The sequence below is a fragment of the Lissotriton helveticus genome, chromosome 4_1, assembly GCF_964261635.1.
Source record: "Lissotriton helveticus chromosome 4_1, aLisHel1.1, whole genome shotgun sequence".
NCBI lineage: Eukaryota > Metazoa > Chordata > Amphibia > Caudata > Salamandridae > Lissotriton > Lissotriton helveticus.
Genome location: NC_136063.1, coordinates 1,325,547,094 through 1,325,562,705, shown reverse-complemented (window position 1 = coordinate 1,325,562,705; position 15,612 = coordinate 1,325,547,094). Strand labels below are relative to the sequence as shown.

The 15,612-nt window shown below is 42.5% G+C and overlaps 1 protein-coding gene across 1 annotated transcript in view; it reads left to right on the top strand.

Annotated features, from left to right (window-relative positions):
• Positions 1-14,067, top strand: part of LOC144827510 (cadherin-10-like) — a 727,722-nt gene extending 713,655 nt beyond the window's left edge. Inside the window, exon 12 of the mRNA XM_078685792.1 lies at positions 13,304-14,067. Within this exon, the coding sequence (XP_078541918.1) occupies positions 13,304-13,794 (491 nt within the window). The 3' untranslated portion in view covers positions 13,795-14,067. The remainder of the gene's footprint in view (positions 1-13,303) is intronic.
• The last annotated feature ends 1,545 nt before the right edge of the window (positions 14,068-15,612 follow it).

Genomic DNA, 15,612 nt, shown 5'->3' with positions numbered 1-15,612 from the left:
AGCGCGTCTAGGTCCAGCATACAGCTTTCCTCAATGTACATATATTCATAGAAAGTGTGCAGCATTCTAGCTGTGGTTACTACTTTCCAGGTGATTCCAAGGAGTTATTCAGGTGTAGTTAGGATGACAGAAGTTGTTTCTTAAGGATATTCACAGGATGCAGGATGATGGCAGAACTGCCCCTTTGCTGTGGACCTACAACCTTCCAAAGGTAACAACTTCTGTCTTTTCTGTATTGCACTCTATGGTGAGATTTGTTATCTTAATTGAGTGGTTGCAATTGCTTATTTCCTTGAAAATTTGGAAACTATAATGGAGCTGTCACAAATCAAGTGGGTAGCAGGTGAACTCAGATGTGCAACCCAATTATCCACTTTGGTATAACCCAAGAGGGAGAGTTCCTGGTAGAGAGGGGATAAGTAAGAGAAATGAAACACACGCAACTGGCAATGCTTTTGGGTGCACCTTATCATCTCACAGACACTAGCTCTGACAAACAAGGAAGGTCAAAGCAGAGGACTAAGGAACAAAGTTGTGTGGAAGTAACAGCGGAAGCAGAAACCACTTCTTTAGAACACAAAACTGACCAGCACCTGGGACCAGAAAATATACTGACACCTGGGAGAAGTTGCAAGAGCCTGCTGGAGAGCAAATATAGTTAGGGGAAGCATGTAGAAAATCCTAAAATGAGGGGAACTGAGATGAGAAAAAAAACCTTTCACGAGTGCTGGCTATTAAAAGCAGGGATCATTGCAGACAACGTTACTAAGCAATATTACTTACTTCTGACTCTTCTTAGGTAGACCTGGAAGGACACATCTGATCTTTGTGGATGCCTTGTCCCACCTTGCCAGTTTTCCCCTGCACGACTGGCCCAGCCTCCATAATCTTATTATCTTCAATGGGAACTATAGCAAATGTATATGTGTTGTTCACTGTATAGTTTTGGTGTTCCTTGTGATGAATACCTATCATTCGTAAGATTCCTTGAACTACATCATCCACCCCATAAACAGCCCCTTTTCAGAAACTTACATTTGGAAACTGATGTTCCTCTGGGTGCATGATCAAAGGCATGAGCTCAAATGATCAATCTGCCACATGATATCACTTTTAACTAATGAAATAAAGTAAAGGACCCAGTGCAATCCTAAAGCCTAACACAGGCTCGTCCTCATTGTTTGGTGCACCATCAGCTACCACCACAGGAGGTGGATTTCAATCAAGTGAGAGGGCTGGGTAATTCATGAGACATACCACGTTTGCATCCACCAGGATACAGAGAAGATTATCTGAAATGCTGCAGGTTGTAAGACCATATTGATTGAAAAAGGTCCAAAAAATCGGAAATCAAACTTAGGATGGACATTGGAAGTATAAAATGATTGGAAGAGAGGAATTCAGAATCTTTTGTACAAAAGGGTGGGTTGTCTTTGTCTATATACATTTTTCTTAAAGTTTATTTTTGCCTTTTGCAGGTGAATAATCACAAAGCTCTAGCTTTTCTTCAGATCTCATAAGAGCACTTGCACTGAAGGAAATTTTACTATGCCAAAGTTGGGGAGCCATAATCAGGGGTGGATATCATAGGTACAAGACAAAGGCAAACAATCCAATGTGCTGTGTAAAGAAAATAGTGTAAGTAAATACTGCAGTAGCAATGCATTTGGCCCAATCATGAGGATAATTCATAAAAAAATATTAAAGATATTTTTCAAAAGCCTTATTAAACCTTTCCATCTGTCTGTCTGTTTGTGGATGGTGACTAGCGAACATATATTTGACTGGCCCCCAAATGCTTTAACAGCTCATGATAAAATTATGAGCTGTTCCCTCCATCTATAATGATTATTTCGGGGAGTCAATCAAGATGGACAATCGCTTGTAAGAACACTTTGGCTAATTATGTAGCTGATGGAAGTTTCTTGAGGCAAACAAAACATGTATGATTTTCTTGAATTATAAAAGCAATTCTTTCAGATTATCCTGTGTATCCATAGAACAGGATTCACTTTGAACTCTGTTGTTGAACCAGATGTCTCTCTCTTCCTGGTTGCCTCCTCTTGTTAACTATGTTACGTTGCTACACTAAAACACATGTGTATATTTCTTCAAGTAATTTCTATTGAGAAATCGCATCTACTTCCAATGTTGATAGGTGATCACATAGGTGAATTGAGAGACGTACAGAGAAAATCATGTGTTCTTTTATACATTTGATTATAACTTATGTAATTTCTTTCTTCTGTAAGTGGAAGAGTTTGGGAGTAGAAGGCCACCAAATGCAAGCCATCTGTTTCAATAAACATGTGTTAGCGAATGCCTCCAATGACAAATGCCAATGCACCTGTTTCCAGAATGAACTCTTAAGTCATAGCAGTATGTCTAAGGACTAGAGACATAATGAATGCCAGCATCAGATTTATGAATGTCTCTTCTTGTTCACAACCTCAAAGAAAAAGAACGCCATTCTTAGTTGAGTGCTAAAAAAATGCTGAATAAAAGTCTGTAAAAGTTGTCAGATCCAAGAAAGTTCTGCAGTTCTTTTATTATAGAAATTTGTGACCAATTGATGACAGTTGACACCTTTCCTGGATCCATTTGAACTCATGAACGGGAAACCCTGTATCCCAAGAAAGTGATATGTGATGTTTCCAAACTGCATTTTTCCATCTTAGCATATGATTGGTAATGAAGTTTGCTCAAAATGCTCATATGCTCTCTGTGTCTTGGTAAAGTCACCGACTACACCAAAATATTATCCAGATAGATCATTAAATACATGTGAAGAATATGTTGGAAAATGTAATTGATAAAAAATCGAAAGACTGACCATCAAAGAGCAGTACAAGGTATTAAATGTTGCATGCCCAGAAATAAATGTAGTCTTTCATTCATCTCCCTGGAATTTAGATACTAAATTATATTCAGCGCTCAAATCCATTTTTTTGATTTTTTTTGTTGCAGTTTTCTCTAGATCAAATAGTGCGAAGCTCAAAGAATAGGTATATCTGCCCTAATAATTGTATCATGTAATTTCCTATCATCTGAGCAAGGATGAGAACTACTGTCAGACTTAAGTATAAAATTGAGTTGTCCCACTGGAAATGTCAATTGGCAAATGAATCCTCTGTTAAAATGTATCGCTATGCATTCCTAGTATTACTTGTCTTTCCTTACAGACAAGAAGTAGATCTTGCCATGGGGAACTCTTACATCAGGATTCAAATTGGTGGCAAAGTAATAAAACTGGACGAGGATGGATTTTTTTACCCTACTTAGGACTACAACATCTGCAAACTTCTTATATTTTCGTGGCATCTCACTTTCCTCCATGTTGGTGGTAGAAAGACATGTAAACAGGTGACTAGTTACCCATACAGAAAGCATCCCTTCTTGCAGTAAGGTGATCGAAATTTAAGGTAGATGACTTTCAATCAATCATGGTATTTTGCCTTCTGAGCCAAGGTCTACCCAAGATAATGGCAAAACATGACATGTCTATAAGATCAAAAGAATGAGATTTACTGTGTCTCTTGGTAGTTGGCATTATGCCAGGCACAGTTTCCAAAACCACATTTTCTGAGATTAACAAGGTGCCTGCAGTACATCAAATCTTTTTGTTATTGATTTAGAAATACTTAAATATTGATTCATCTATAGAAGGCATTTTCCCTGAACCACTCTGAAGGTCCTAAATCTAATAAAGCTGACACCTGTAAGGGACCTTATGATGTGACCAATCTGATGGTAAGGTGAAAATGAACCGTTAGCACACACTTGACTTTCATTAACTCTTAACCTGTGTTTGGTGGTCATTTTCAAACTGCCTTGGTTGTCCACTAAAGAAGAACAATGCTTGACAAAATATACTGCTTTACCACAATATAAACAGGCCCTTTTTTTGTTACTATATTCCATTTCTTTCATTTTTGAAGAATGCAGAATGATACCATTCATTCATCAGATCGGGGACATGATTGTCATCTTTTTCTAACTCAGGCATTGCTTGAAGAAGATCCTTTAGAAACAGGCTGGCATCTTTCTGTAACTGGAATCAAAGCTGAGCTTCTAGTTGGAGAGTGAGAATGATCAACCCACGTGTAGCTGTAGGTTGGTTGCCTAACTAACTAAGCAAAGGCATCATTTACATCTTCCCGAAGCCCATTGTAAAATGGGGTTGTATAAATATCATCCCTCAAAGTTGTTTCATTTCCTGATTGCTAGAAATGTCTTATAAATTCAATAATATCTTGTGTCACTTCTGTCAAAGTCACCACATGATGACATCCAAAAATAACTTCAATCTGGTCATAAAGTTATTATACTGGTTAAGTGCTGGGTCATCCTTATTAGTAGAGTAGCCAAAGTTAAGCTTCTTTGACTAAATATGAAAGATTAATACCACCTTATATTGATCATTTTGTAGTAGGTGAGACAAGACAAATACATTTAGTTTGCATTTTTAAATCAAGCTTTAAAACGTAGGTAGGATCTCTTGCAAACGTTTTAGGAGATGCCAAAGATAACGGTAAGGAAACTGATGGACTGGGACCTAGGGAAGCTACTGAAGCAGGTAATTCTTAGAAAACCACAGGGGAGCCTGTGGCTATAAACTCCTACATTTAGTCAGCAGGAAGGCCCTCTATTCTCTTGCTACATGAATTTCATTTAGCGTATTCCTGGTGGCTTACCCCATGATTTGTAAAGTATTTACATCTGAATGCTGATATTGAGGAAGGCCTAGCAATATTATATCAATGAAACAGGTAGCACAAGAACTCTGATCAATGCCACAAACCTCAATACTGGCATAACTCAACAGCACAGAACTAGCATTCCTGGAACTATACCCCGAAGAGAGGACATAGTGTAGGGAGTAGAGTGAGACACAGGTAGCTGGAAAACACTGTAAACACACAGCACCATGTCACATTAATCTACTCATCTCAACAAATGAGGTCACAGCAGGATAATAAGGGACCAATGTAGGCGAAGAGTCCAGCAAAGCCAATGACCGCTTCTGCAGAACAACTCATTGACAACCAGGAAATACCACACTGCAGGGCAGAAACAGTAACAGACTCCTGGTGAGCAAACATAGGTTAGAGCAACAATCCCCACTGGGGCAGAAGGCAAGAAACTATAATGTAAGATAAAGAAAAAAGGAGAAAAAAAATTACTTACTGGATGTCAATGGCCAAGTGCCGACTTTAGACAGTGGGAATCTTATCACAACATTACTAGGCAAGGCAACTTCCTTTAGACTCTACTTAACATGAGAACTTGCCCTTTTTTTGTTTTTCAGTGTGTAGTCTTTGTTAGGTTTTTCCATGAACAGGCCTAGGCAGAATTAAAATCTTTATTTCTATCTCCACTGCGGAAAATTTTAAAAAAAGTTTCAAAGTTATTTCACACTTAATTTTCATTATTGGATTTAATGGTAGCAAGATCCTGATGGACTTTGCAGCCAGGAAGGCATATGTATTTATTCCTTTATTTTCAGCATAGCACACAACTCACTCCTCGAGGAATATCTCTGTGCTTGCTGATCACAGCAGATGAGGACATTATAGAACTGTCAAGTTTTTAGCATCCTTTTAAAGTTTATGAAATCTGGGCAGGTGCGAAGACGAAGCAGGAGTTTGTGACTGTGGTGTGGGGCCGTATAAGTGAAGGATCTTCCCCCGAATCTTGAGGTGTGGATACATGGGGTCAGCAAAAGTGCTTGATTTGAGGACCTTGGTTATCTGGATGTGCGGGCCCTTTGAAGGCCATATGTGTCAGTCAGCAGAGTTTAAAAGTGACCTGCTTTCTTATAGGGAACCAATGTTGTTTCCTTAAGCTAGGGGAAGAGGAGGATCATGCAGGAAGATTGCAGATCAGCCATGCAGCAGTGGTCTGCACAACCTGCAACTTAATAAGCAGGGTGTCATTTACTGCAACCAGTAAAGCATTCCCATAGTCGAGGTAACTAGTTATAAGAGCCTGGACAAAGTTTTTTTCCCAAGGAGTACAGAACCTGAACCTCATTGTGACATAGCAGGAGCAACATGTGGCATTAATTTGATCCACCATGGAGAGTGATTGGTCCATTTTCACTCTGAGTATTTTCACCACTTCTTAGGTGTGGGGGAAGTGCCTAGTTTGAAGGGCCACCAGGCTTCTGACCATAGCTTGTTTGTTTTGCCAAATAGCAGGATCTCTATCTTTTAACTTTTTAGTGGGAGTCAATTAAATATTCATCCAAACAGCAATTTCCCTCATGCAACCTGTAAATGTGTCTTTCACTGTATCTCGATCGGGCCCAACAAGATGAAAAGTTGAGTGTCATCTACATATGACATGAACTCAACCCCACAGGCTCTCACCACGTGGGCTAGCTGCACTTATTAGATATTAAATAGAGTAGAACTCAGGCACAAGCCCTGGGGAATTCCGTAGTCAACTTCCATCAGTCTGGATTCAAAAGGATCAAGTCAGACACATTGTGTAGGGTTAACAAGGACGTCCCTGAGCCAGAGTAGCTCCTGGCCATAGAGACCGGCCTCATGGAGTTTGCTCATTAGGCTAGAGAAGGAGACCGTGGCAAAGGCTGAGAATAGATGCAGTAACACTAACATGACCAGTGTTCCGGCATCTAGAGATCCTCTAGATGCCGGTGGTCATTATCAGTAATGACCACAACGCAACAGTGCGGTCTCAGGATTGTGTAGCTCTCTGAAAGCTGACTGAGAGGGGACTGGGATATTATGCTCCACAAGAAATGATAGAGCTGTGTGTAATATATCTTTCTACAACTTGTGTGAGCCAAGGTAACAGTGAAATCAGTCTGTAGTTAGAGAGTACATCGGGGTTTGCTGAGGGTTTTTTAAAAAGAGGAGATACTTGGGCACATTTTCATTCCTTTGGCACTGTGTCCGTAACCAATGAGAGATTAAACATTTTCCCAACTGCTGGTGCCAGAAGGTTTGCTATACTGGCCATAGCCATAGGAGGATATAAGTCCTGGGGAGAATCATATTTAGTGAGAGCGAGCATCTCCTGCACCGGACCCACAAAGCAGATTTCAAAATCGCTCAAACTAGCAAAGGCGTCTAAATGTGGATAATTTTAATCAGTTTCCCTTTCTGGACTTTCCTGGAGGGATTAAAAATTCTTATAAATGGTATTATTCTAAACTTTAAACAACCATTGGCATAGCCAATAGGTCTCACCTTTGGGACCTTATAAGTGTTTAGTTATCCAGCACAATATCCTTGGTGCAACAACATAAACTTTTGCAAAGCTAAACATTCATAAAGTCCCAAACCAGAGACCCATTGGCTATGCCAATGCTTGTTTAAAATAGAGGTTTGGGTTTTAGGCCTGAGGGCAAAGGAAGGGTTTGGTTTGGAAGGGTTTTGGCTACTTTTAGGGACACTGCAAGGGAGTGGAGGGGTCGGGTACGTAGTGTTTGTTAAGGGTTAGGGACAGCATGGGGGTTTGATAGGGAGTCTGGTATTAGGACCTCAGGGCAGGGCGAGAAGGTAGGGAGTTTGTAGCTTAGGGCGGAGGAGGGGGCCGCTAACCTAGCCACACATCTCCTTTTACCTTTCAAGCCTTTACCACGAAATAACGTGGTTAAGACACTTTGGTTGGGTGGTAGAGGCACGCGTGGTTTAGCCATGTGTGCCTCTATCAAACAAACAATAGATGGTCGGAGAGGGAGGGAGTGGAAGGAAACACAAGATGGTCCACGAGACAGACAAAAAATTAGAGGTTTTTGAGAGGGCTGAAAGAGATGGTCAAAGATGAAGTAAAGTGCATGAGGTGGCCTAGGAGAGAGAAATATAAGGCAGGACGTGGCAAAGGGATGCAAGAGATGGGAGGAAAGGGAATAAGTTGGGAGGGAAACATAAGATGACCTAAGAGAGAGTGAAAGAGGAAAGGGATGAAAGAGATGGGAGGAGCGGAAAGTGGAAAAGGGATACATGAAACGGCCTAAAGAGAGAAAGGGTGTGAAGTGCATGTGGGATAAAACAGATGTAAGGAGGGAGATCGATACAAGATATGAAGACAGAGAGGCAAGCGAGGAGGATTAGGAGAGATGTGTAAGAGAGGCAGGTGGGAGAGATAGGAGAAATGTGTAAGAGAGGCAGGCGGGAGGGTTAGGAGAAATGTGTAAGCGAGGCAGGTGGTGGTGGCTAGGAGAGATGTGTAAGAGAGGCAGGCAGGGGAGTTTTAGGAGAAATGTGTAAGCGAGGCAGGCGGAGGTGGCTAGGAGAGATGGTGTTAGAGTGGCAGGCAGGGGAGGGTTAGGAAGTAAGTGAGGCAGGCAGAGGTGGCTAGGAGAGATGGTATAAGAGAGGCAAGTGAGGAGGATTAGGAGAGATGTGTAAGAGAGGCAGGCAGGAGGGTTAGGAGAAATATGTAAGAGAGCAGGCAGGAGGGTTAGGAGAAATGTGTAAGAGAGGCAGACGGGATGGTTAGGAGAGATGTGTAAGAGAGGTAGGCGGGGAGGGTTAGGAGAGATGGTCTAAGAGAGGCATGCAGGGAGGGTTAGGAGAGATGGTCTAAGAGAGGCAGGAGGGGAGGGTTAGGAGAGATGTGTAAGAGAGGCAGGTGGTGGAGGGTTAGGAGAGATGTGTAAAAGGAGGCAGGTGGGGAGGGTTAGGAGAGATGGTCTAAGAGAGGTAAGCGAGGAGGATTAGGAGAGATGTGTAAGAGAGGCAGGCGGGGGAGGGTTAGGAGAGATGTGTAAGAGAGGCAGGTGGGGAGGGTTAGGAGAGATGGTCTAAGAGAGGCAGGTGGTGAGGGTTTGGAGTGATGTGTAAGAGAGGCAGACGGCGGAGGGTTAGGAGAGATGGAGTAAGAGAGGCAGACGGGGAGGGTTAGGAGAGATGGACTAAGAGAGGTGGGTGGGGAGGGTTAGGAGAGAAGGACTAAGAGAGACAGGTGGGGAGGGTTTGGAGTGATGTGTAAGAGAGGCAGATGGGGAGGGTTAGGAGAGATGTGTAAGAAAGGGAGACGGGGAGGGTTAGGAGAAATGTGTAAGAGTGGCAGGCGGGGGAGGGTAAGGAGAGATGTGTAAGAGAGGCAGGTAGGGGGTAGGTTAGGATGGTGGCTTAAGAGAGGCAGGTGGGATAGGCCACATGAGAGGATCTAAGAGAGAGAATAAAAAGAATGAGAGGCATAAAAGGGATGGTCTGGGGGAGGGGCAGGTGTGCGAGAAAGATTGGGTTGAAATAAGGATACACAGTGCTCGGAGAGAATACATTGCCTAGGAGAGTAAGGAGGAGACGAAGAGAGAAAGAGACATTGAGTGACTTAAAGGTTAAGGGGGAGATTAAAGAGATGGTCTGAGGGATGGAGAGAGGGAAACGGTGGCGGGGGACGGGATGAACTGAGAAATAAAGAGAGGATGGTAGCAGAGGGATACACGTGATGTCCAGAGAAAGAAAAGAAGGAGCAAGAAGAGACAAAGAGGTTCTGAATAACTGAAAGATTAAAGGGGAGATTAAAGAGAAGGTCTGAGGGAGGGAGAGAAGAAGACAGGGCGGTGGGGGGGGCTGTGGGGAGGAGTGACAGAGAGGAGGGCTGCACTTTGTTTGTGCACAAGCAAAACATACTGGACCAAAAGCCCCGTGGTGAGCTTTTAGGTAACAACAAGTTTTTGGCAGAGTAAAGCTTAGCAGTGTTCTGCGAGATGCCAGCGGCACACACGATGGGGCACTACTTTTCACAATAATGGAATACACACTTGCAGTAATCTAAATGTGTGACCGGATCAACAAAGGGGGAGAGGGCAGGGGTGGGGGTGCAGGTATATGTGTACAAGAAGGAGACACGGAAAGGAGGAGAGGTGAGAAAGTGGCGAATTAAGTGCTGGATTTCATTTATCACCATGGGTTTATCGTCATTGGAAGGCTGATGTACTGAGCAGGCTTGCATATATATGTGCCTATGCGCACTGCTCTCCCTTTCCCCACCGGTTTTTGCATTTTAATCTGTCCTTCTAAGTGTGTTTCCATGTTGTATTAAGGGACCTAGCAACGGGGCACTGAGTAGCGCAGCTATAAATGAAGCAATGAATATAAAAAGGTGGGTGTTATTGTGTGAGCCCCAACTGTATGTGCAAAAGCAGAACTTAACACAAAATAAAGCACCGCAAGGAGCTTCTAAGTAACCAAAAGGTCCTGGAAGAGAACACCTAGCAGTGTAATTACATATAGCATTGTAAATATACCAACATTGGGAGGCTGATGATCTGAGAGAACCTGCTCATATGTAAGCCTGTGCGCGCTGCTTCCCCCTTGTCCCTCACTTTTTGGTATGTTACCTTGTGACCCTAAGTATGTTTCCCTATGTAATTTTAAGGTGGTTGGCGACGTGGCACTAACCAGAGTAGCCATAAAATAAGTGATAATGAGGAGGAAAAGTGGCTGCTAATGTGTGAGCACGGAAAGGAGGAGAGATGAGATAGTGGTGGATTAGGCAGGGGATTTGATATATTGCTGCAGATCTCCCGACATTAGGATGCTCATAGACGAGCGGGCTTGCATGTATCTGAGCCTGTGCGATCTGCCTTTTTCGCCTTCTTTTTTTCGCATTTTCAGCTGCTCTCATACATGTATTTATATGTTGGTTTAAGGTGCCTGGCAACGGGGCACTGGCCGGCGCAGCGATAAATTAAACGGTGAATACAGGGAAAGGTGTCTGTTATTGTTTGAACACCAATATTCCTGTGGTAAAGCAAAACATCCCCGAGAACGTAGCGCCAAGACTATTTTTAAAGTTGCGAAAAACTTCTGGTACCAAAAAGTTTAGCAGTCGGCTGATATGTGGGCGTCGCACACAATAGGGTACTACTTCTTAAAGTGTCTATGCGGAGAATTTTATACACCCAAAAAGTGCCTGTTTGATGAAAAAGGGAGCCGGCTAGTGTATGTGGCCTGTTATTGCTAGGGCTAGATATGTGACAAGCAAAAGTGAGCAGTGGCATGAGAAATACAGGCAAATGAAACTGACGAAAACAGAGGGGGAGAAGGGAGGGGGGAGTGCGCGCAGAGCAGCGTGAGTCACGTCGATCTAAACAAGCATTGGCCGCGAAAGTGAAAGTGATCGTGATAAAGGGCGCGAACGGGAGTTGTGTGCGCGCGTGTGACATGCCCAGCTACCATCGGGTGCTCTCACTTTCGCCGCACAAGCGCGCCCTGTTGCTGAGCTCTTTAAGAAAGGGAGAGCACCCGATGGCAGGATCATGTCACGCGCGCGCTTGTACGCGTGACAGTAAGCTGATCGCCCAAAGTAGCATTTCCCAGAGCACCTACTAAATGTTCGGCCAGTGCAGCGGATGCGCTGGATCAGGCCGAATCCTAAAAAATCAGCTAAATTGTGACAGAGGTCGTGAAAAGCTACAATTGTGAAGGCACAGGCACCTTTTTGGGCGGCCCGAGAGGGCTGACCAAACAGTCATTGCGCACAGGAGTGTCTACCACTCCTCCCCTGCAGCCAAGCCCCATCCCCTCATGCACTGCCGCAGCAGGAGGAAAAAATAAAATGATAATAAAATTCTGTTATTTTCATTTTATTGTTCCCTTTCTCTGCCGCTTCTGGCAAGGGCACGACACTCCTCCGCCTTAGCAGAGGAATTGCCATTGTCCTTCTGTAACACCAAAAGTGCACCAGGGACACAAAAACACTTTTAGTAATACAGCTCATCAAAGCACTGTACATAATAGTAAGGGTTCAATAGACTTAATTTGTGAGAGGAGAGCAGCCATTCAATTTCATAAACATTGCTAAGTGTGGGGGGCTAAAGGACGGAGGATTTGAGAGGGACTTTATGAATGGTTGATGTTAACTCGGTTAGCATCAGAAGCTATGTGATGATTCTAACATGTCCTGAGATTGAACCGTATTTGGAGTGGGTTAACCACCCTTTGGCGACATTGCTCCTTACCAGATTCTGGCTGGGCTCAGTCAGGAGGAACCTGTTTTCCACTTGGTCAATATGATGTTACTATTATCAGCCGCTGTATGCGTGATGAAACATCTGGCCAAATCCTGTTGCACTTTGCTTTCTTCTGCAAATTATATAAAGAATTGTCCAAGGTCCTACTCATTCCAGCGATCCAGAAGGGACAGAGAAGAAACTGTAGAGCTGCCTTAATTTATTTGCAGGCTCGGCATAGCACAGGAAATATGTCTGAGAGTGGGCGTGTTTTTAAAATCAGCTGTTAAACTTCGCAATTCAATAATGTATTAATACAATTTTATGTAATATAATTCAATTCCCACCTTTTATACATTTTGATATGACTAATGTGTCTTATTTACGACCAGTCATTTTATATTATTCTGTTTTGTATATGACTGCCTTTTTAAAAAGTAGTATCCTTTTGTGATTGTTTTGTAAGTGCTGTTATGGTAATTTGTTTTAGCCGAAAAAAAGAGAAATTGAGTGGTCGAAGAGGTGCCTTTTAAGATTACATTTATGAGCTGTCTGGCACTCTTTGGCTGCACATTGTTTGTCATCTTCTTGTCAATGAAAACCTGGTGCTGCACATATTCTGGTGATTTGCTGTACACTATTTTGCTGTTATGCTGCTGAAAACTCCCTGAGTAATGAACACTTCTCATGAACGTTCAGGAATCAATTGTTGAATCTGACACTGGAAGACCAAATTATTGGTTTGCATGTATAGCAACACTGCATGAAACGCATTGTTCTGTGTTCTCCACAATGATGTGTATAAAGCAATAGATACTAATACTGACAGGTGAATACTGACCTTAACACACTCCTGGCAGGAAAATGTTTTATGAATACTTTTTTTTTTAACTACAAATGCTTTTAAGAACAAGCTGTGCATTTATAACCCCCTTGGTCTGATTCTACAATTCGGTTTGTAATTAACTTATTGTCGGCATTTCGGGGTTTGAAATATATTGTGTCTGCTTGCAGGTTTTATTCCACTTAGCAACATTGTTACCTAGTAATACAAAAGTGGGGAATACAGAACTCTTGCTTGACGCATACATTTCAAAACCATATTATATCAACAAATGCCCCCGTCAAGCTCGTCTTCATGTGCAAACAATAATACATGATTAATGTCTGGGCTTTTTTGAATCACATGGTATCCCATGCTTTGCTGTAGCAAATAAAAGGCATGAACTCCTGTCGCGAGGTTCAACCATTTGAAATCTGTAAATTCGTTTTGCGAAAATATCGAACAATGTGTCTTCCTTGCATGTTATTTCAAAGACAGGCCGGGCTGTGATCTGACTGACAGTGTCCCTCTGCTCTTTTCTCAAGTTATAGTGGTGCTGTTTGCGGCGATGAAGAGGCAGAGGAAGAAAGAGCCGTTGATCCTGTCCAAGGAAGACATCAGAGATAACATTGTGAGCTACAACGATGAAGGCGGCGGAGAGGAGGACACTCAGGCCTTTGATATCGGCACGCTGCGAAACCCTGGGGCTATGGAGGATAAGAAGCTCCGCAGAGATATTGTCCCCGAGACCTTATTGTTGCCACGCAGGACTGCGTCAGCGCCAGACAGCACGGACGTGCGGGATTTCATTAACCAAAGGCTGAAAGAGCACGACGTCGACCCGACGGCGCCGCCGTACGACTCCCTCGCGACGTACGCCTACGAAGGAAACGATTCGATCGCCGAATCGCTGAGCTCTTTGGAGTCCGCGACGACAGAAAGCGACCATAACTATGAATACCTCAAGGAATGGGGGCCCCAGTTCAACAAGCTGGCCGAGATGTACGGCGGGGGCGAGAGCGACAGAGACTTGTAAACAGAGCTCAATTTGCAAAACTAAGATGAATTAACGTCGCGGACACCTTCACTTTACAATTATTAACAGTTAGACGAACTGCCCTACCACGCAGCACAATGCTTTTCTTTATGAACTGAAATGATTGCTTTCTTTATAAATGGTTCGTTTGTTGAATTAATAATTTCACGTAGTACGTTACATGAGGTATACCTTTTCTTACGTCACATTTCCTTGAAAAACTATGGGGGAGTCAGTGTTGTCTGTCAAGTAAGTGGAAGATAACTTTCAAACACTGTCAACCTCAAGGGCAAGCTGAAACTGCGGGAAAACATGGACTGCCACTTGAAATGACAGCTTTTTATATAAAATAAAACGGAGAACTGAGACTAAGAAAAATATGTTCTGTTCTGTACATTAAACAATGCAGAAAACAAATGTACATGTGGTGTTAGTAAGTGTGGTATGCAGATGGTGAACAAAACATGTCTATAGAGCGTCATCTCATCCAACTCAATCTGCCAATGTTTTATATTTATATTTTTGTATTTATTTTTAAGAAATAAACCAGGTTTTACAACTAGCTTTTTTGTATCATTTTGCCTGTGGGAGCATTGTTCTTGAATTATCAAAATGTTGCCAGGGAATAGTTGTTTTAACGTTTTATTTAGTATTATTATAAACAAGAGAGTTACAATAGTATCACTATTCAGTTCACGGATGGGCAGTTCAAAAGTTTCATATTCCTATATGTGGCTCGAGTCTTGTATACACAATAACACATTAGGATTACAAATGACAGAAAAAGAAAGTTCTAAAGAAAGCAAAGGGAAAAAAACCTAAAAGGAAATGAAAATAATAGAAACAGATGGCCATATATAAAAAAAAGTAACGCAGCACAGCAAGTCACCTTGCTGCACCGTATAATGCCTCCCACTGATAGTCTGGCCCATTGCCTGCTATTGTCACATGCTAAGTTGCAGTGCCAGGATGCCTTTGGGGTGACAGTTTGCGCTATATAAGTAATGCATACATACATACATTACATGGAAAGGGCAGGAATATGCCATATTTATTTCAATATAGTGCATTCCTCTCTTTTCCCCAGCGCTGGCTCACAATGGGCTGCTTAGCACCATCACAGGCACATTTGCAATGGTACCTGTGTTGCATACAGGATTGTTTTTGTGCAGGAAGGTGCACCTTCCTGCATAAAAACAATCCCATAAGACATACTGATCTATGTGTGCTGCAGAATGCATCACACATAGTAAGAGGAAGTAACGTAGATAAATGAAGATATTTCTCCTTGTTAGGCCTCACCTGGTAAGGTGTAGCATTTTGGTGCATTCCCAGGTCTATCAGAAAAGGTAAATCTGTGTCAAAATCCATGGCAGTTACATGGGAACTCCCATGCAACGCCCTTGGAACACTGTCCCAGGGCAGAGTAGCGCAATGCCGCCATTTGCGCTGTATTGCACTACTCCTGATTTATCAAGCCATGTAGTTGCACACTAAGTGGCCTTATGTGACTTGATAAATCTCATTTTGGGTTTGCGTTGTTCCTGCACCACGTTGTGCGGTGCAAAAGTGATGCAACCCCCTTCATAAATATGGCCCAGAATGTTTTTAGAATATGCTTACAGCTCATTCGATAAGTACCTCTAAAAATATAAGGGGCAAACTATGATGCTCAATATTTTTAACTTTATTTACTCATCATTCACTATAGTATATTTTATGGGTGATCTACACCTAAGTCTTTCCAACGTTGGGATCCTGCAAACTATATTACACAGACACACACAATGGTTTTAAGTGATTGCTTCTAAAGCTTAC